Raw genomic sequence first — 23112 nt, forward strand, 5'->3', positions numbered from 1 at the left:
CTGGGTTTGTTAATATTTCAATTTGTATATTTTTGGGTAAGGTAGAATACATATATGAAATACAGAATGCATATATGAAAATCCCACTTCTGAATGGATTAGAGAAGTTCTGAAGAAGCAGCATGTGCAGATGTCAGGTTCATTCAGAAATACTAATTTTAATTCTAGTGCCTACTTTGGCTAAATAAAACAGATGCACCCAACATTTTTTTAAAGCTATCTTTTATTCATATTGCTTGTTCTGAAATGTGGACTTGGCAGTACGTAAATTGGGAATACAGTATTTTTTCCTTGTTGAAGCTGAAGTGGAGCACTTAGAACACCTGTATCGAACAATGTATTAATACACTTTTTCAGCACTGTTCAGCAGCACAAAAATAATGTGATTTATATGTAAGAGTAATAAATGGTGATCTTTGAAGAAGCTGTACTAATTACTAAAAATAGTAAACTGTGATGTAAACTGGTTATTTAATCCTTCCGTTTGCTCCAGGGTAGGATCAGAGAACTTATTAGTGCTTGTAGCTACCTAACATGTTCTTAAAGAGTGTCAGTGGTGGAGATTTCACATCATGTCTGGCCACCTCTAACAATGAAAGGTGGTAAAACAATGGAATAAAGTTCAACTTCTGCACTTGCGGAGCAGAAGATTCAGTTTGTGGTTAAACCTGTTGCTGCTTGCTCTGTCTGCATGGAGATCAGCTTCAATTTGCACCAATGTTTTCTTCATAGATATATTCTATAGACTTATTATTACTTCTGCTTCCTCTGGACTCTGGTGGCTCCATGTCTGTCTTAGATTGCAAGAAATTGGTTTGCTCAAAACATTATTGCTTGAATTGAGTGTTTGCTAGTGTTATGAAGACCAGAAAAATTACTCTGTAACTTTTTTGTTTATGTATTCCAGTATGCCTTTTTTCCCAAAAGCACAAGATTCCTGTCTTGCATTCAATATTTGGTCTGCTGGTCTAGAACCGTTTTTGGTATAACTGCTATATATCTAGGTACTTGCAGCTAATCTGCATTTTCTGTGGATTGAGTTTAATACCTAACTTCAACTACCTGCCTTGTCCCTGTTCAATGGCTTCCTGTTTTTAGACCATTTTTCTAGTTTGTCCAGATAATCTTTTTATTATTATTTATTTTTAATTTTCAATAATGAAATGTTGGTAACTATTCTAAGAACAGTTTTCTGGTCAGTCCAAGTTCTCTAGACTTAGTGTTAATTTGAGCCTCCTCATCTGTGGATGATTCTCAGTTGCCTAAAGTGTGGCTACAATACTGGGACCACTACACTGCACAACAAAGAAATCAGTTCTTACTGCTTATTCCTAGGTATTTTGTAGATATTTGGAAAATTCCTAATTTTGGTGTGTTCTATGCTTTCATTTTCTTTATCTTGCTCATCTGTGGCAGATTCTTACAGATATTTCCTGATGGCTCTGAGATCTCATAGCCATTTTTTTAAGTAAAGTCTAGTTTTTGGGTTCAACTAGCAAATTCATCTCTGCTAGATGTTTGGGATTTTAAGTTATTTCTGTTCCTGGTGTCTTACATATATTTAATATGCTTGTTATGTGTTGCTTCTCACTTCATGGTGTTGGAGTGTATGAACCACAGTTTGCTCAAATCCAAAATGTATAATAAAATTAAATGTAAGACTAAAGTGTTAATGCTGACTGACTTCTAGTAACTCTTACGTATTGGAAGGATATAAACCTAAGCTGGCTATCAAACTGTTAAAAACATATATGAATTGGTGTCTGATTTGTATCTTCCATTTTTTATAAATAAGATTATTTTATCTCTTTTTATTTAACAGAAATCTTTTGGACAGAGATACGTTTTCTAAATCTGATCCAAGTAAGTATACAGCATTTTATTTCTTTCCATCACATCTTCCCCATGTGTAAACACTGGATTAAAAGTTACATGAGTGATTTCCTTCAGTCTCAGTTAGGTTTACATTGTCTTTGTGACAATTATTTAAATTAATTAAGTTATACCTACATAAGATACACTTATGGATTGTTATATGAATTGGAATTTTAAAGAGTCTGTATTCAGTGTTGCTTTCTTGAGCTACATGGTTCCTTATTTAGGAGTCAGCCTACATTTTCCTAAATTAACAAATGCAGAAAGGTATATATTTTTTAATCTTTTTGTTCTAGATCTCTTTCAAAGCTAGCAAGCAAACTCCTAAACAAGCTAGAAGCATTTGTTGCTGCTAATGCATATAGTGTCCACTAATCCTAGAGTCAAATGCTGAAAAATAAAATTAAGTTGTTTCTGAGAAATATGACCTCACCTGATCAATAATCATATCATGGTTTATGACTGAATGTTTTCAGTTATGTCAGATAGTGATACCCACTTTCCCTATAAGTTTTGTTAATATATGACTGAATCCGACAAAAATTCTCATGACTATGAATTTATGTATGACAGGACTTTTGATTTAAAATCCATTACTATCTTCCTGTAACAGACACTTTATGATACGTTTATCAAAGAACTGAGACCACAAAAAAAATTCCTTTTTTTTTTTTTTTTGATAGTGTTTAATCAAAGTACTGCTGTAGTGTTGAGTGACTAGTCCTTACATTATGGTGTCTTATCATAGCATAGAATGGTTTGGGTTGGAAGGGAGCTTAAAGAACATCTGGTTCCAGCCCCCTGCCATGGGCAGGGACACCTTCCACTAAACCAGGCTCCTCCAAGCCCAGTCCAACCTGGCTTTAAACACTGCCAAGGATGGGTCGTGTTATCACGAACAAGGACAAGGGGTTATGGGTTAAAACTTAAACAGGGGAAGTTTAGGTTGGATATAAGCAGGAAATTCTTTCCTGTTAGGGTGGTGAGGCACTGGAATGGGTTGCCCAGGGAGGTTGTGAATGCTCCATCCCTGGCAGTGTTCAAGGCCAGGTTGGACGAGGCCTTGGATGATATGGTTTAGCGTAAGGTGTCCCTGCCCACGGCAGGGGGGTTGGAACTAGATGATCTTAAGGTCCTTTCCAACCCTAACTATTCTATGATCACCCCATATCTATTTTAATGTGTAAGGGATTTTTTTTAGCTTGGGGTTTTCTTGCTTAGAATACAATGTATTGTGCTTACTGACAGTGGCCATAACTTGAGACACATATACTTCTGTGAAGTGTCTGGACATGTGTCCTGGTGGGATGCACTTAGGTCATGTGAGTGTTTGTCCATTTGTAACCCAAGGTGTTTTTGTGAGAGATTCCACAGTAGACTTCTGATGGAAAAGCTTCTACTTTCTGTGGAAAAGCTGCATGAAGTTAGGTGTACTTTTGATGTTCCTGGCCTACAATACCTTTTATTTTTAAAAAGGAGGTATTAGCCGTACCTTGCCCCTGTTGTAGGGAGATCATGCAGAAGCAGTTCTGTTTTGCATATTACTACATGTTTTTTAATTGGCTAATAAAAACTCACTTGTTCAGGTTAAGCAGTTTTGAAGAGTGGTCAGTGACCTATTGCTGCTGATAGAATTCAGAGATCTCGTTATTGAATCAGGGCACCTTTATGAAAGTGATGAGGATGTCTAGTTTTTAAGGTCAGATATTACTAGGGACAAGTGCTTCAAGTTTTTACCAGACAGATAGCTGTGTCAGGTATAAATTGCAGAGTTTGAGTAGCAGGGGACTACAGTGTGACCTGTGTGGCAGGAGGCCATGAACCACCATGTGCTGTCGCAGCAGGTTCCAGTCAGCTCTAAAAACCATGTGAGTAAATTGCCTGCCAGAACTTTTGCCAGTCAGGGAAGCACACAGGGCCCCTGCTCAAACCTGTTTGAGAAGAATAGCAGCAGCAGCTATGAGCTAGAGCTGAAGGTACTACTGCAGCCACACTTCCAGAGATAAACTGCTGGCCATGTGTTCTTGAACGGAGACTCTCCATATAAAAGTCGGTGTACCTCTGAAGGGTCTGTGACCTGTGGGCACCCCAACACAGGGCGGGTGGGCAAACCAAGTGATTGTGGCTGGTTGGGTGACCTATGCTGAGGAAGGAATGCAGGAAAACCTAAAGAATTCCTAATATCTGTCTTTAAAATATTTCTGAGACACAAACTAGTGGTGCTTTGTAATGGATTCCGAGTATATGGAAATATTTTTTAAAGTGTCATAACCTTTCCTGTCAGTTCGAAACACACTGCTTTCCTGTTTCCAGTAAATAGCTTATTTAAAGCACTGAAATTGCTGGGGTGCTTTAGAGATCTGGTCTCAAGTTGTGAGTAGCCACTTATGCTGCCAATCAGGCCTATCTGTACGGGTTAGCAGTAGAGAAACATGGAATACAGTAATACTGTCCTTGGCAAAGGGAGAAGCTTGGGCTCTGGAAGTGCCCATACTGTATTTGCACTAAAGAAATTACTTGGCGTAACAGCTTTGGTTGTGGATACTCTCCAAACAGTGTACATTTAGTTTTAGTATTCTGTAGGGTTTTTTATTAGCCAGTTTAGTTTGTTTGCTCCTAGTGTCCTTTAGTTGAGCACAAAGATAATGGATGAAGGCCATTTTTACACTGTTCTGTGTACAGTAACTTTATCCTGTTAGGTAAGAAAGGTGTCAAAACCAGCATCATATCTTCACTGAATTTAACAACCATTAGATTCTTGTACAAGATAGAATCACATAGCGTCACTATAGGCTGAGGTCTCACTGGATTTGACTAGGCCAATTCTAATATGCTTTTCAAACTCCAGTTATCTAGAGAGAATATTGATAGTGAAAATCTGATTTCATCCTCTTGGTCTTTTTCTCAGAGAAGGACACACATGAATATAGTTGACTCCCTTGTCAACCTAAACAGTCTTCTGAAATTGAAAAGGAACTTGTGATTTTTCCAGTTCTCTTGGGAGGTTTGCTTAGCTGTGTTTTGATACTGTAATTGCTACTCAGTATTTATTCCAATGCTGACCACTTCCCTGCAATCTGGAATATACATGCCAAGAGAAGGCTGGCACTTTGCCTCCCTTGAGGCAAGTTACAGAAATAATGTAGAGATATTAGCTATAGATGGGACAGACTTGGGTAGCCCTGTTCATGAAGTATTTTAAACAGTACTGAAGTCTCCTACTGACAGTGCTTTCTTCTCAGTGGCGTCAAAGCAAGTCATACTGATTTACTGCAGCTCATATATATTGATTTACTGCAGCATTAGGGCCATTCTGTTCTTCCATTTTGGAGACCATTTCTTTTTCTAGGAATATTTTTGAGACCATTTTTTTTCCCCTCTTTGAGAGAATGAGCTAAAGCAGTGTTTTCCTCATGAGGTGGGATAAGACCTGCAAAGTAGATACAGATTAATGAATTTGGTATGTTTCTTTGTGTAATGAGACTTGGGCAAAATTATTTTCTTCCTAAGCACTGGCTAGGCAAACTGAACCACTGTGCAGTTGTGGCAGCAGCACTGTGGTCAGGATAGAATGTCCTAATGTGGAGTCCTGTGACTCCTGATTATCTTAATAGAAAGAGTCTGATATGAAAGAATGGAGAGGTAAAAACTCTTCCCCTGGAGGCTCTCTCCATAGAAGATAGTTTCAATGAGGAGAATGTCATGACAGCTGGGACAAAAGGGTCTTCAGGAAGCTCTGCCCAGAAAGTATAGAAGCTGGTGAGTGAAGAGTAATGGGAAGCCACTGCTACAACTGGCTGTAGAATCATGGAAAGATTTAGGTAGCATGGAGAAAAGACCAACCTCGTTGTGGCTCATAATTCTTTGGAAGGGAGTAGATATGTTGTTATGTTTGGGAAAACTCAAGTGGGCAGTTTGGGTGTTACAGTAGTTGCCAGACTAAAGGATTAGCATGTATGCATTAAACAGGAAAACACCAGAGTGCAGGATAAAGGCAGCTTAAACTATCTGGGAAGATAAGAAGATGCAGACTATAATATTTTGGGAACTATCTACAACTGAGTGATAACTGTTGACACTTCCACCCTCTTCTTCATTGAAAGATTTCCTTAAATTTACCTTGAGTTTGACACTGTGGTATCAGTGTCCAGAGTTAAGAATTACAAAATGTTAACATTTCTGACCCATAGGCGTGTCTGTAGAGACAGGACACCTGACCCTTGGAAGAGCTGATTCTGTCTTAGCAGGAACGGTATTTCCAAAGTTTTTGTTTGTTTGTTTGTTTTTTTTTTTTGCTTGTTTTTCATCTGTGGGAATTTCCTTTGACATTTCCTTCTTCTACCAGGGTTACTTTGACACAGATCTTACTAGGTACAAAAGTCAGTCAGAAGTTCAATAACCTTCAGACACTTCTGTAGCTGATTTCATAGGTTCCATTTCACTGTTTTCTTACATTTTTTCATTTACTTTCATTCTTCATGTAATATAGTTCAGCTGTCTTCTTCAGACTACTGTAGAAATAGGCTTGTTGGTTTGGAATCATCCTACTTTAAGCAGGAACCAAAGCTTGGAGAATTATTGACCAAGGTTTCATTTAGAGTGAAAGGAGAAAGACAGAGGTCTATTTCAAAAGAATGTTTTTGAATTTTTTTGTAAATTTTTTTCTTGTACAAAAGTATCTTCTTTGAGAAAAAGTTGAATTGTGTTAACTTTTATGTAAGCTAAAATATTGAACTTGTTTTTTTTCTACTTTGCTACTACCTAATGGGATTTTTTGTTGTTTTTGGGTGGGTTTTTTGTTTGTATGGGGACCAAATACCCTTCAAGTAAGAAGAAAATGTAATTTGAAGCTTGACTTCATTTTTGCTTTGCTTTTCATTTTTACTTTTGCTTTCATTTCATGTCTGTTGATGATTCTGATTTTATTGAAAACAAAACCAGGCTTCTATCTTTAGTGTTCAAGGCTGCAACCCAAAACAGTATTGTTTTTAACCTTCTGTGGAAAAATAATGATGGGCACAGGAGAAAATTTTGTCAGGAGAAAAGTGTTCAAATACCTGTATTTCTGTTGCTTAGAAAAGGGCTGTAGTGGAGTTTCAGGTAAAAGTTGTTTTATGGTAGTCAGCTACAACTAGTCCAAGACTGTAGGGGAAAAAAACTTTATAGTACAACTTTAGTGCAAATTACTTGTGCTTATAATAGTATTTAAAAGACCTGCTTATAATCACTATACCTCCATCACCAGTTCCTGTGATGGATGCTGCAGATTAATGTGTTCTGTAATGGAAAACGAGATCTGTGAAGAGAGTGATGCCTGTGGGAGTATGCTGCTTGGTCTTTCCAAAAAAGCCTAGGTCAACAAACTTAATTAATTCTATTTTTTATTAGGTTTTAGTTGTGGTGTTTTTTTATTTTGTTTTTTAACAATGCATATGCAAGAAAAATATATATATGAATAATTTGAAGCAGAATTAAGGAAGAAAACATGAGAACTTATTTTTTTTCTTTTTCCACTTTTATTTCCCCTTTCTCTTTTCCCAGTAGGGTCCTTGTTTGGTTTTATTTTAATTCTCTCATCTCTTGAAAGAAACATAATTTAGGGTAATTTTGCATTAGATTAACTAGGTTAGCCAGACTATCCACATTTAATGAAGAACTGCTTTTATCCAGTTTTACTGCTAATGTTTGTCAGGTGATTTGCTGAAGGTCAAGCATAAGTTTTGCTTCCTGTTTCAGAACCACCCTATTTATTAGGTCAGTGCTGCAACAACAGACTGAGGGAAAACAAATTATTGTTCTAGTTAATAATTTCAACAGCACAACACACTACAACATTGGTTCACTTAAAATATGTCAAATGCTGAAAATGACTCAACTTTTTTTTTATTATTTTTCTTTTCACAGTATGTGTTTTGTACACACAAGCCATTGGAAACAAAGAATGGAGAGAGGTAAGATGTATAAACCTTTTGAGTATCCTTCAGGCTGGTTGTTTGCCCTAGCAACAGAGGGTACGTCATAGCCTCTTTATTGAAGAGTCCTTAAAACCTAATCACATTAATCTTAATTTCCATATCTGTATCACGTATTTCCATCAAAAGGGAAAACAAAATTAGGGAAAATACAAAAAATTAAAGGGAAACAAAATTAGGGAAAATACTGTTTTACAGTCTCCTTGAGATAGATAAGTGAAATCAAACTTAGCTATCAGTCTGGACAAAGTCTGTGGATATCAAGAGAGGAAAACATTCAATCAGTACAAATCCTATGGAAGAATTCAGCTGTGGTGATGGTTAATGTCAGCAAAACTAGCTTCTAGTTGTGGTAGAGATCTACTTTTCCCATGTAGTGTTAGGCAGAAGTTAAGTGCTGCTGAGTAGTGTATACATCAGGCAGCAAGGGAGGGAGGGGATTATGCCTAGGTTGGACTACGTTGTCTTAACCTATAAATACTGGACAGATGTTTTAAGAAACAAAATCAAGTACGTCTAAATTAATTATCTACACAAGTTCAATATTTGTAGCCTGGAACTGTCTCCCTGTACTTAGTCATCTAATTTTTCTCCATTAATATTATTCTTTGAAAGAGTTGACAGTGTTGGGGGAAGGGTGCTCATCTCTCTACTGATAAAATGTGCTATTTAGCTGCCTTACAGAGAGAATCGATGGAACTGTTCTTCACTATAAGTGGTCCACTGTGTGGTCATTTGTTCTAAGAATAGAGCCAGGAGAGGAATGAACTATCTTACTATTTTTTTTCCCTGTAAAACGGAGGAGGACTGATGTTTGTGTTTTTAGAATTGATATGTTATTACTACTATTTAAACATTCCAGTGGAGGGGCAGGGGCACAGAAATTAGACCTGTTCCCTCATACTAGGTAGTTGCCTGGAGAAACTTATTTCCTGCTTTGCTGAAAAATGGTGGATGTTGATTTCAGTCTTTATGAGATGAGAGAATTGAATTGGTCTCCTGCTTGGAGAAAAACTCGTGTAACTGAGCAGTACATGAAACACTGTACCTATTAAATTTGCTGGGTTTAGTGAAATTGCTGCTCTCTGTTCTAACTGTGCACTAGACATCCTCTTAGTATACCTACTGGATCACATTCTTCTGATTTATGTTAAGAAATGTCATTTTGAGGACCCTAAATTGGAATTCATTAATCAATTAAATTGGCAGAAGTTGTGAACATACAGAGTTCTAAATGTTCTGGATAGCCAATTCTAAAAACTAGAAGTCTTCAGGCGTATGAAGGCCATTGGTATGGTTTGGCAGTCAAGCCTTGATCGTTACTAAAGCATTTATGTCCTCTTTTGGCCTAGGGTTAAGAGGATTCTGTCAGAAATTCTGGCTTTTATTGTTGTCTAAGGTTATTCTGTAATTCTATGGAATTTTCATGCTTCTCTGTTGTAACTGTTAGAATTATTAACCATTTTTAATATAATTGTCCTGATGGAAAAATTGTATCATTATCACCTTAGAAACTGTTCCGTGTGCTCACTTTGAGGTGATTTAGGAGATTGTCAATGGAAGGGTTCCATCTGCTCATAATTTTAACAAGTCCAACTTTGTAACAGTTGCAGTGTGTCACCTCTTTATAGCTTTGTATTGTCTTCTGCCATTTTATTTCCTTGACCAGAACAAAAACACCTGAATAGAGCAGTGTGCAACATTATTGCTTGGATTGCATCTTGACACTGTTTAGAGTATCTTGGCTGCACGATGCGCTTGGGTATGTGATTATAGCATTATTATATGACAGTTTAGGAAACACATGGGTTAAACCAGACTTTTGACATGGCAGTTGCTAGAAAGGCTTGGTGAGATTTTTCCTGTTTGTTTTTGTTTTCTCTCTTAAGACATAATTATCTCTATATTGTCTATGAGAAGGAGACCTAGGTACAGGTATTTTCTGCTCAGTTGACTGTTCAAACTATTTATAGTTTAGGGAAAAAGATAACATCCTGAGGGCAGTTAATCTGACCTAATTTAGATGACTGCCTTATATCAGATGAATCATTCTTTAGAAATGCCTCCAAGTAATGATCAAAAGCCTACACTTTGAGCTATGTCAGATGTAAAGTTTGTTGAGTAGAATCCGATTCCTACTAGCTGTTACGACAGCTAAAATTCAGAGGTTGGCATGACAGAGGGACTGACTCAGGATTGCATTTTACGTGTTGTGATGCATTATATTTTTACCAGTGGTAAAAAATAAGGTGGTAGGTAGAAGATTAATTGATATATACATTAGATGGGTAATCTTACATAAAATATCTTTATTTTAATGCTTTTTTTTGCCTACAATGGGGAATGCACTAATACTGTGTTTTTTCAATAAAAATCTGTATATGTGTCCATTTTGTTGCATTTAAACACTTGTCTAATATTTTACAAGCTTATATAGGTGGATTTCACCTGGATCTGTTTGTAGAAGACAAAACTGAGACAAATAACAAGCCCCTGATAGTATGTGTAGATGTTAATGATGTTCCGTCATGGCAACACACTTTACATTGTTCATCCTTTTTTGCGTATTTCTCTTCCTTCTTTTGCCTAATTATTTTCTTTTGAACACTGCAGAAAATACCTGGGGATCATAAACACAGTAAATCATTTCATAATCTCCATAATTTTCCTAGCGCTCTATTGTAGCATTGTGCTTTTTTTTCTTGCCTTCAGCTAAGCTGTTCAGATGGATAGCTGTTCTGATGGATTCAATACAATGGTTAAATCAAATCTTTCATTTAATGAAGGGTAGATGGTTTCTGAGCATTGACTGTGGTACAGATTCTAGTGGTTTTACCCAATGTTATTCTTGAGCACCAAATCCTGAACAAAGAATTAAAATGTTTTGTTCTCAGTTTAATAGGGTGTTGTTTTTCAAAACAGTTGCCCTGGCTTCACTTACAGTGTGATCATCAGGTATTTCACTTAATATAACTGGCAACAAATGCATCATCAGAATTGGAGCTTTGGCTTTAAAATATTTACTTCTCCTTACTTTATGAGGACACATTTGAAATATGGCTCAGTATAACACTGTTATCTACAGAAGCCTTAAATGATATATGGAAAGAGTCTGAATTTCTTCATTTCAAAGACGATGTTCATTCTGAAACCAAGAGCGAGCATTTCAAACATGAATGTTAAATAAGTAGTTGGCATTGTAAAATACTCAACCAGCTGCAGTTTTATTGGCAGTATGCAGCAATGGGTAACTAACTGTTAAGAAACTGCCTATGAAGCGAGGCTCTGAGCCTCTGGTCCATCTACTGTAGCAATGCTTTGGATGCAGATTACATTTGTGTACCTGTCTGGAATTCAGACATGACTTCATGAGCTGCCAAATGTAATTTTATGTCCTCAGTAAATTTCCATTGTGTCTTCTAAAACAATCGTTCATGGCTTCCCATTCTTCAGGCCTTCTTGTTCATTGATTCTATTCACTTTTCTTTTAATCTGGAATAAATATGCTGGAGACTAAAAAGAAGCATCTTTTTTGATTGTGTCATTAAATTGAGAGAGAAGGCAGTTAGGGAAATTGCACTGGAATCCCAAGATAGTGAAAGTGGCCAGTTTGTAAGAAAATCGGAAAATACCATCATGAGCCAAACCTAGTCCTTGTACAGTTTATCAACAGAAAGACTTTTCACTTTATGTGCTTGCACTGCTTATTCAGCCATCCTAACTGATGTATTAAGTTAGCTGCTACATTTTTTCCTCGTATGCATATAAGGGTTTCATTCATCCATATGGAATTTCATCTGCCATTTTACTGTCCGATCCCTCAGTATGACTAATGCTGCTCTGCCATGTCTTCATAGTTGCCTTTTAAATATTCATCCTGTTTGATTCTGTAAAAATCTATTTGGTTTGTAGCCTTTTTTTTTTTTTAGGGAAATAATACTAATAACTGTACTTGCCACTGGTGAGGCTGCATCTCGAATCCTGTGTTCAGTTCTGGGCTCCTCGCTACAAGAGATACCGAGCTGCTAGAGCAACTCCAGAAAAGCACTGATTCTGTTACTCTCCTAAATGATGTCTCTAAAGTTACTTGCTTGTTGGCCATATTAAGATTTTAGTTTCACACAACTGTTAGTGGGAAAATTAGGCTATGTGGAGAACTATTTAATTAGCAGCTGTGTTATTAGTTGTAAGTGATTGGATTATAGAAATAACCTATTCTACTTAAAAAGGCTGTAGGTAATTGGGAAAACAGATTTAAAAAGGAGATGCTTCATTTCGCTGAAAAGTGTAGACTGGTGGTTTTTAGAGGCCAGCATTTTTATGTCATCTATAAGAAATGTTAATAGTGATTTTTCAGTTAAATAATTATATTTAATGCAAAGGAATGATTTGTATAGCCATTGGAAAAAGTAAAAAGACCAAAAACCAAGCCTCAATTAAAAGTGACTTAAAATAATATAAAGAAAAGCTAGCAGTGCCACTGAATCTCCTGAGTTTTGTAACAATTTCAGTCTAACTGATGAGCGATAAAGGGAGCGGTGTAACAGGCATTCTGTTAGGCCTTCTCTGGCCTCAGTGGAATTAGATCATCACCATGTTGCACATTTATCCTTTTTTACTGATACAATTCTGTCGTGCATTTAAAATCAAGTCCGAAAGATTTCCCAAGTGTAGCATGGTTGTTGTGTAAAGTGAAATATTGTTTACTGAAAAAAATGCGGATTTGATGGGAGGAAAAGTACTTACACATTTATGATACTTTATTGTTTCAAAAAATGAAAACTGACATTTAGCTGCCGTTTTATAACTTTTCCTTCTGAATTAACTTTTTTTTTCTAATTCATACAATTCATACATCCTTCTAATTCATACATAGTTCTGTTTTCTAATGGAACTATAAAACCCCAAGATAATGTAGTCATGGAATAATTTAGGTAAAAGGAATCTTTCCAGCCTTCTGGGCAACATTTATCTGCTGTATCTAGTTCATCAACTGATCCATGCAAAGCCATCTTCAAAGTTAGGCCAGGTTGGTCAGGGCCTTTCCCAGAGCAGAGACTGCACAGCTCTCCGAGTGACCCATTCCAGTGCTTAATCCCTCATTCTGGAAGAGTGTTTCCTTATATACCTTCATAATTTCTTTTGCTGCAACTTTTGACTATTGCATCTTGTCCTTTTGTTGTGCTTTCTGTGAACAGTCTGGCTGTGTTTTCTATCATGCTGTTTAGGTAGTAGAGAATGATAATGGAAACAGATCTTTCCTAAACCACTTCTTCTCCAAGCTGAATAAACTGGGCTCCATTGGCTTTTCCTCAAGTTGTGTGCTCCAGCCTGCTGATACTGATATATATATATATATATATATAAGTTTAACAGAACTGCTTCCACTCTGTTGATTCAGTTGCATTTAGACCCCAAACTGTACCCAGTTTTCCAGGTGGGGCCCCACAGATGTTTAATAGAGGGGGAATAATTATTGTCTTTAATCTGCAGGCTGTGCTGACCCTAATACAACTCAACATGTTGTTAAACATGCACCAGGACCTTTTTTCTGCACCTCTCGTACCCCACCACTCAGTCCCCAGTACCAGCAAAGGAGTTTGAAATTGTCTTTGTTGAACTTTGTGAGAGAGTCTACAAGGCTGTACAAATAAACTGGGTTTTTTGTCTGAGGGGAGTGTCTGTGTCCCCCTCCAGTCACAGTCGTTTTACGGTATGTAGTAACAAAAGGAAACAGAGCTTTGCTTTACCTTGCTACGTGCCTTCATCTTGCTTTTCATGCACTTGTAGAAATTGTCATGCTCCCAGTCCATTAGTACCTTCTATGTGAGAGAAATGTAGAGTGTTCCTGAGTGTGCAAGCCACCATCTGTGCTGCATTAGGGTCAGCACACCTAGTAGGTCAAGGGGGTTATCCTTGCCCTCAGCAGCGGTGAGACCATAGCTGGAGTGCCGAGTCCAGTGCTGAGCTCCCCTCTGTGAAAAAGATACAGGCACTAAGATGTTAAAGAAGTGGGAGCATCTCTGATATGAGGAGGGACAGAGAGAGCTGGGGTTGTTCAGACTGGAGAAGAGGAGGCTTGTATGTTATTCATGTTTATAAATACCTGGTATGAGGCAGTAAAGAAGGCAGAGACAGGCTATTCTCAGCTATACCCAGCAGAAGGACAGGAGTCAATGGGCACAAATTGAAATACAGAAAATTCTACTTAACATTAAAAAAACCCTTTTCACTGTGAAGGTGATCTTGCACTGGAACAGGTTGCCCAGAGACATTGTGGAGTCTTTGTCCTTGAACATACGCAAAACCTGACTGGACAACCTGTTCTAGCTAATCCTGCTTTGAGCAGGAAGGTGGAATTGGAGAATCTCCCGAGACCCCTTGCAGCCTCAAGTATTCTCTGATTCTTGTCTGTTTTCCTTAGCCATTAACTTTATTTTCCTCTAAATGTCTTTTCCAAAGTCAGGTATATCCTCCTGTTGTGCAAACTGCCTTTACTGTTTCAAGAAGGATCATACTGTCACAAAATGATCTGTTCATGAATGTGGCAAGCAAGAGGTTTGTCGAGAGGTGTTAGTGGCCCTAAATGGACTTTTTTGACAAGTTATCCTCTGAGCTCACTCAGTTATTTGGGGTTTGTGCCTTTCAATTTAGATAATGGCTTTGGCAGCAGAAAGTAAACTTTCTTAGGGTACAGCTCCCTGTATTCTTTGTTTTCCTCTGTCTTCCATGTATATAGAACTGTCCCAAAAGCTTGAAGATTCTCTTGTTCTCCTTCAAGCTTGTCCTAATTTGAGGATTTTAAGAACTTTAGTAACCTTTCTTTTTCCTGCTTGGTGAATCTCCCAGGGCAATTTGCTACTTGAATCTGCACAATGCTGGGAGATTTTTTCATTTAAAAATCTGTATATGTGTGTCTGATTCTGTTGGACATAGCATGAAAGACTAGAACTTAGTATGTGTTCTTCACTTACCTGCTGTGCTTCTGGTAGCTTTGCCAGTTGCAATGCAGTCATCCTTGGATCATCTTTTTTGAAGGCTTGAAGTCTTTTGCTTCTAGAGTAGGTCAGGATTTACTGGATTTCGGTACTAAGAATAAATTTTGTCTTTATGCAGCTCTAAGAGAATTTTGACAGTTTGCTGTAAAAGTGCAAATTGAAGAAACAGGACCCTTGAGGGGAAAAAATACAGGAGATATATTCCTCTTCAGAACTGCAAAATGGATGGTCCTTTTGACCCCACTGTTTTCACTTCTCATCCCTGGTGTGATGAAATGCTATTTACTGGCTTGTGTCAGAGAGCAGCTTCTCATTTTCAGTGCATACCTAAACACACTACTTAATACTTAGATATTGCTGCATATTTCATTTTATCAGCCATTCCAGCTTTCATTTTTTCCTGGATTCAATATTGTTGAATGTTATAAAGCATGCAGCTGACAGGGGAAGATTTTATTTACAAATACTGACATTTATTTGACCTGGAAACTGATTGGAGACTTTGTGCATAAAATTTGAGCCTTACTATTCACAGGGGAAAGAAGGGCCCTTTAGCCCAGGCAAATATTCCAGCCATACTTACTGTCTGAGAAATGCTAACTTTTTACTACTACTCTTGTTTCTCATTAATGAATATTCAGCCAATTTAGTCACCAGTGTTGGTTCAAGAAAGTGTTTTTTACAGCAGTCTGCTGGTCAAATTTATCCCCACGTTTCAGAGAATACCTTGAATCATTTCTCAAGAGACTGACTTTTGTCATCTAAAACAAGCAGTAAGGATCACACTGTTTGTTCTGATCTGTTTCCAGGATCACATGCATCCTGTGCTACTCCTCCCTTAAGAGACTTCAGGATCTCATTTTGAATGTGTAGTATCTTCATCACTCTGGAGAGCTTCTGGAGATTTCTCCTGCCTGTATCTGTATAATGCTTACCGCTTTCATAGTTATTGCTTTGGTTTAGGAGAGTTGAAGAAATACAGTGATTGCTAATGGGTAAGCTTGGTTTCTAAACAATTTGTGCCTTACAACATACAGAAGCCTTCTTACAGGGAATATCAAGGTTCCCATGACACCAGGAAGTCATTCCACCTAGATTTTAAGAAATGGTGTAGTCTTGGCAAAGGAGTATGGTAACTGACACTATATGTTGAATATTCTTTGCCTTTTTATTTGGAGATGATATCATTCATTGGGAAGATAGTTTTGCTTCTCTGTCTTTTATAGGAAGTGCTGGAATATGGAGATCTCTGAATAAAACTGTCCAGTTGAACATCTCACAGCATAAAAAAAGTGGAAGGTACCTAACAGGATTCAAGCACACTCTGTAAAGACACAAATCAACACTATGTCACTCTTGAGGATTGTTCCTTTTCCTAAGACATTTATAGAGCTGTGTCTTGAAGATGTATTAACTTTTGTTGAATGTTTTATTGTACCCGAGATCTTTGGGTGGATAGTTGCTTTCTGCAAATCACTCATCCTCTTAGCTATAGGCCCACTTCTCCAGATGACCTGTGTGAATAAAGGTGTTCGCAGTCAGTCCCCTGCCGCTTGAACGCATGCATGCATGGTCATTCAAAAGAGAAAAGAAGAGTTGCTGACTGTAATGGAGTTTCTTTAAAGCACACAAATAATGTGGCTGGAGTTCTTTGCTGTTTTATTTTAATAAGAATCAAACAATGAAATGTCTTAATTTTGAGAGGAAGAGACTGGAGTATGCTCTGTCCTTTCATACCACATACATGTTAAGTATGCAGGGGCTGAGACAGCGCTGCTCCTCTTGGAAGCTGTGGGGCTCTGTACAGGTCATAGTGGTTAGATTCACTTCTGTGATGTGAAAACCTTTTTAGGAAATGCATCTGGAAAGCAGTTGCAGTGAGGTTTATTCTTTCTTTATCCATGTTTATTGATTTAGCTAATTCCTATCAATGAAGAGGTTGGCAGTCTTTGAGTCATTCAGAAGTCTCTAGTTCCAAATCGCAGTTTTGAGGACTCCTTAATGATGATCTTTCAGCAGATTATCAAGAAGCTTTTCAGTAGGCTATATTCAAACATGTCTTGATACGTACAATGTGTAGGGCAAAATAAAATGCCCATTTCAGTAACCGCTTCTTTGTTCTGTTTCCTGAGTACCATAGACTCATAGAATAGTAAGGGTTGAAAAGGACCTTAAGATCATCTAGTTCCAAGCCCCCTGCTATGAGCAGGGACACCTCCCACTAAACCATGTCACCCCAGGCTCTGTCCTGCCTGGCCTTGAACACCGCCAGGGATGGAGCATTCACAACCTCCCTGGGCAACCCATTCCAGTGCCTCACCACCCTTACAGTAAAGAACTTCTTATATCCAATCTAAACTTCCCCTGTTTAAGTTTTAACCCATTAACCCTTGTCCTGTCACTACAGTCCTTAATGAAGAGTCCCTCCTCAGCACCTTGTAAGCCCCCTTCAGATACTTGAAGGCTGCTATGAGGTCTCCACGCAGCCTTCTCTTCTCCAGGCTCAACAGCCCCAACTTTCTCAGCCTGTCTTCATACAGGAGGTGCTCCAGCCCCCTGATCATCCTCGTGGCCCTCCTCTGGACTTGTTCCAACAGTTTCATGTCCTTTTTATGTTGAGGACACCAGAACTGCACACAATACTCCAGGTGAGGTCTCACAAGAGCAGAGTAAAGGGGCAGGATCACCTCCTTTGACCTGCTGGTCACGCTCCTTTTGATGCAGCCCAGGATACGGTTGGCTTCCTGGACTGTGAGCGCACACTGAAGCCGGCCCATGTTCATTTTCTCATCAACCAGCACCTCCAAGTCCTTCCCCGGAGGGCTGCTCTGAATCTCTTCTCTATCTTGAAAGAACAGCTAAAGCAAGAACAAAATAATCACATTGATATTTTATGATCAGTCATTTCTATCTGTGATGTATAGGAACTGAAGTTTTTTGGTTCTGGTGGGTTGGGTTCTTATTTGTTTATTTAAAACATTTTCATGTTGAGAAAAGCTGAGGCTCTTCCTGTAGACACCATGAAAGAAAAGGCGTTTTGCAGAAACTAGAGAAGAGATGAAGAGAGAGCTGAACTGAGGTGAAGTAGGAGCTAGGTAATGCAAAACTTACACACTTCTAGCAGAAGGGCTATGTTTCCTAATTAAAGCTATCTGAAATAAGCAATATATGCAGACTTTTGCTTGCTGTTGTCAGGGGGTTTTTTTGTTGTTTTTTTTTTGTTTTTTTTTTTTTTTTGAGGCCATGGTGGATGTTTGTGTTACTGAATTTCTTCAGTATTGAATTTTGTGGATTCTGCTTGGCTTTGGGACCTGATGTTTATAAATCTCAAGTGATACAATAGAAGGTGTGCACCACTCTATATTGAAATACAAAGTCTTCTGCCAGTCTGTCTTCATCCGCAGATAGCTGATCTGTTCATGTAAACAGGGTCATTTTCTTTCATGGCATCTGTTCCAAAGAATTTTTACAGGCTCTCTCGCATCTCACATGTTATTGGTATTGGCAGTCTACTTAATTATACTTCATTATAGTATGTGGCTTAAACTTAAACTTTTCTTTTACAGTTTGGAAGAACAGAAGTAATCGATAATACTTTAAATCCAGATTTTGTAAGAAAATTTATAATGGACTACTTCTTTGAAGAAAGAGAGAATCTGCGATTTGATTTGTAAGTTAAAAATCTCTGACTCTAATGTTGCAGCCTCTGTAAACAGAGTAAATTTTGTGCACCATAAAACTAACTTGGAAAGAGATAGTGTGTGTTCACATAGTATACATTAATAAACATGATGGATTTAGCATTGCTTTATCAGAAATAATTGTGTAACATAACAATGACTTTTAAGAAATTGACTGGTGTTAACTGGTTAAAGTACAATCCTACTCACAGTCGTTACTTTTAGAAATAGTAAAAATCTAAGGATGTCAAAATGTTAAACTATTCTTGCAGCATAGCCAAAAAAAACAGATATCAACGCACTGTCCAGAAATATAGTGTTGTGCAGGTAGTACACAGCCAAAATTTTCTTTACTGAAATAAATGCCAGTATGCATCTAAGTATATTAAACTGTAAGATTTTAAAATGACAGCTGTTGTTCTAGAAGTAGGTGGCTTTTGACATTATTCCGGATGTACTAATTTAATTCCACTGGGCGGATTGCTTTGAGTTCCGCTTTATTCTTTGGAAAACAGAATTGAGATTCTAGTCACCAGGTCACCTTGCATGTCATCTATTACATTTCACCCCATTCTTATCAATTCAGTCTTTGTGATAATCAAGCTTTTACTGAAGTGCTTTTGGTGTACTGAAATGCTTTTGAATGGGAGCATTTTCTGTATCATAGAAACAAACAAAAAATGTCTGTTTTTTCTTTAGCTGTAAATGTCTTTTAATAGCAGGTCAGAATGCTTCCTCAGTTAACAGAAGTGTTGGAGGGATGAGTGAGGAAAAAAGTTCCATTGTGTTCAAAACACAAGTAGCAGCTAGCTGTTTCCATCTAGGATTAAATGGTTTCAGAGAGTGAAAGGAAACAATCAATGCCAAGATAGATTACAGGGTGCTTCTAAATGGCCAGGTACAAATTCTCCCATCGTCACCATGGAAGCCTGGTGCAGACTTCATTTTTTATTTCAAAAGTTGGGCTCAATGCCATTAAATCTGCTGAGTATAACTACTGCCTGCTATTGAAAATAACTTTAACAGATAGTCACTTTGTGAAATAAAGGATTCTCTTCCAAGTAGGTAAGGCGTTGCTGAAATAAAGACACAGTTGGGGCTGTGTAGGAATGTTGATTTGGCTGCCTCTTTCACTGAACACAAATCTGTTCTGAACTTGAAACCAGAGTATCTGTTTTTAATTTTATTTTTCAAAGAAAGAGACTCCATATATGATTCTTTTTTGCAACAGAAAGTATATCTCTTGATAAACTGAAAAGAACAAGTCAAACTATAGTTAGAAGCAATTCAGTTTATTGTCAGTTATTTCTGCTTAATTAGTGAAATGACCGAAGAACTCCCTAAGAAAATAATTCACAAGTTTGTTTTCTAAGATTATTTTTTAATGTTTGTTCTGTTCTTTGTCAGATTTCATTGTTCAAACAAGAATATCAAAATAATTTCTCTTAGAAGGCTGCGCTTTGTTGAAAACTGTTTCATTTCAAATAGCTAGTGAACCTAATCTTATAATCTGTGATGATTCAGTTTGCCATTCTTACTGGTGAGACTTCCATTCATGTATCTGTGTAAATTCCACACACTGAAACAGGTGAAAGAATTGTTTGGGTTCTGTCTTCTTACATTTATCTGGGATCTGTCTTCTGGCAACTCTGATATCACCTTTTTCTTTTTAAGCTATGATGTTGACTCAAAGAGCCCGAACCTATCAAAACATGTAAGTTTTTCCCCGCTGTTATCCTTTCTCCTGCTGAAATGCTTACACTTTCCTAAATATATTTATTTCCTTTTGACTGTAATACCAGATGAATGGAGACAAATACAGTTACTGTTCTGTGTTATAATGTTAGCGGGACATTTGTCCTGGAGAGGGCATGTTTAAGCACCCATGCATACCTTTTCAGATCTGTGATATGCTGCGTTTTGTTATTACTTCTCTGGGACCTAAAAAGTGTAAACATGTTTTGATTTTGTCCTTATTAATATTGGTAGAAACTTTTTATACTCGTGTCATCCTGAAGTGGAAAGGATTAAATAGTAACTTTAAAATTTAGAGATGTGATAATAGAATTCAGAGGCTTCTGAGTGACTTTTTTTAAATAAGTACAGGGTAGCTTTGATAAGTGAACCTTTTGGAACCTGGAGCAAAAGAGAATAATAGAAGCAATGTTGTGTGTGTTTCACAGTGAAAATAAAAGACTTCCAGCCATTGATCTCCAGTTGGATCCCCTGTGTAATGATTTAAAGATCCTGGCAAACTGTTTTTCATCTCTCTCATCTTGGAAAGATGGTCTGTATAATTGCAGTGCTAGCCGTGAAGATGCAGAAAAGGGAAGTCTTCTGTATACTGTCTTCAGTAAGGATAAAGGCTTATCCTGGGCTTCTGCTCAAGATTGTTTGCACTTCTATGGTACCTAGTTTATCTGAATTATTTTTTTTTCCCCTGAAGCATACTTCTTTGTACAAAAAACCTTGTAATTAAGCTGTAAGAAAAAGATAAGACACAATATAAGTTAGTCACTAAGGAAGTGCAAACAAAGATGTGTACAAATATACAGCCTAGATTTCACTGTTTGATTACCGGAAATGGAACTCAGCTTTGAACATGTTGCTGAGCCCATGGAAAGCCAAGTTCTTCTGAAGCCTGTTCAAGTAGCTTCTGAATTACATATGTGCCTGCAATGCTCCAATTAGTATAGGCTAAGCATATTTGGATGCATTAGGTCCTGTTTTTTAAACGGAGCCTATTTCCTGGAATCTTCAGTTGTGGAGGGAAACTTTATTCTTCACACATTAACATTAATATCAGAAATACCTGTTTTCCTCCATTGTCTTCCAGAGGAGATCTGTATGAGTTGGTGTAGACTTGTGCTGAAGGCATCCAAACTATCCACATAGAATATATGCACACAAAGAAGATGGCGGCTCTGAGAACGCTGTGAAAGATGGTAGCTAGAAATGTGTTTCTTAACCACAGCTGATAATTAAGTGCTCAAGGTTGGCCTGGATTGTTCCTTTTGCTGCCAGGTTCCTGTGTATCTTTCCAGTAGCTCTTAACAATTTAGGCAGTGAGTAGGTAGGAAGTAAGCCGAGCTTTGCTCATATCTGTGCACTGGCAGCTTTGTTTCTGAAGCATGTCAATAGTATTTGCATAGCTAGACTGCTCATGTGTTGTAGTCACCTTGTGTGGAGTAAAATCTTCCTTGTTCCTAAAAATCTGTTGACCCATTCCTTTGGGCAGTGTCATTTCCTAGTTGAACAGTTTGAGGGAATGAAAAAATCAACCTGAAGAATTTCAATTTCAGCGACTCAGTTTTGCTTCATTTGCTTCTCATTTTGCCAAGTTTTATAATGGATGTATAAAGTAACCAGACCAGACAGTGCTGCTGTCTGTAGTTTTTCATCTGATTTAGACGGATTTTAGCTGTCTCTAATAATGTTTATAAACCTGACTACCTGAAATCAGACTTTTATGTTCATGGTAACTTCCTGATTTAAGGAGAGAATGGAGTAATGGACAATTGTCATTAATAACAGACTGTGGAATTAATAGGAATTAATCATTCAAACACCACCGGAAAAAAAAAAAAAGGGGGAAGAAAATTGTGGTTTCAGTGTAGAAAATGGTGTTATTTTAGAATATGCCATGCTGAATGTTTTTAAAAATGAATGAGGAGATGAGTCTTTTCAGGTAAGTCTTTTAAAATGGCTAAAAAATTAATCTTTAGGGAAGCAGTGTTGTGGTGTCAGATCAATTAAAGGACATAGTTAAAAAAAACTATTTTTTTTGCAATTATTTTCTTTGGTGGGATTAGTTCTCAAAACCTATTCATTTTATGGACCCATAACTAACACAGCTCAGAGACAGCAATGAGTGACCTAGGCTGAGAGAAGAGTAAGAACTACTTGTGTAGACAGTTCCTACTGTACACAGCATCATGAAGGTACAGTTTGCTGCATAGGAATCATAGTGTCTCGGTCATTACAGTTTGTGAACAAATCTTACAAGCTACTGTTACCACTACTGCCTGTGATGCTGGGAAGAACAGAGCTAGCAGGCTATTTTCACTTGGAACATAAGGAGTGGGTCTGCAGCATAAAATCATTGTATACAACAGTTTGAAAATCCATTCATATTTTTATACTACTTATATCACAGGGAAACATATTATGAAAATTTTTAGTGGTAAAGTATAAAACAGGAAAATAAAGTGTGTCATTAAGGCAGTGTTTGTGTATAATTCCAATCCAGGATGCTCATACAGATCCTGCACAGGCTTGAATTTGCCAACATAATTAACTTCCAAGAAATTCATAGAATCAGTGTGCAATATCTTCATAAATGAGAAATTTATTAAAAAGCTCCAGTTAAAGAAGGTAAAGAAATAGTCATGTTTCTAATCCTTTTAATTTGTTTCCATCTCAATTTCATTTTTGTCAATGAAACAGGCAGGAAAAAAAACAGTAAGTGGACTGTATTGGAGTTACTTCTGCAAATATAAACCAATGTGAAATATATAATAGTCTTTTTTTTATGATTCATTATTGCATATTTATTATTTAGATGTGATGTTCAGCAGTGTGTTCTAC

At 37.4% G+C, this 23112-nt stretch overlaps 1 protein-coding gene across 6 annotated transcripts in view; it reads left to right on the forward strand.

Annotated features, from left to right (window-relative positions):
* CPNE8 (copine 8) overlaps positions 1-23112 on the forward strand; it is a 92067-nt gene that overhangs the window by 10639 nt on the left and 58316 nt on the right. For 4 of the 6 annotated variants that reach the window (XR_009968425.1, XR_009968426.1, XM_062638328.1 and 1 more), the window contains exons 2-5: positions 1823-1863; positions 7780-7826; positions 18412-18515; positions 20200-20239. Coding sequence is in view for 3 of the 6 variants with exons in the window: in XM_062638328.1 (XP_062494312.1) it covers positions 1823-1863; positions 7780-7826; positions 18412-18515; positions 20200-20239 (232 nt within the window). In the remaining 3 variants the exon portion in view is untranslated. Of the gene's footprint in view, positions 1-1822; positions 1864-7779; positions 7827-18411; positions 18516-20199; positions 20240-23112 lie in introns of those variants that run through there. The other 2 variants (XM_062638331.1, XM_062638332.1) reach the window with 2 other exon arrangements.

This window comes from Pezoporus occidentalis, unplaced genomic scaffold, assembly GCF_034315485.1.
Source record: "Pezoporus occidentalis ecotype Australia unplaced genomic scaffold, CSIRO_AGI_Poc_V1 ctg56, whole genome shotgun sequence".
Taxonomy (NCBI): domain Eukaryota; kingdom Metazoa; phylum Chordata; class Aves; order Psittaciformes; family Psittacidae; genus Pezoporus; species Pezoporus occidentalis.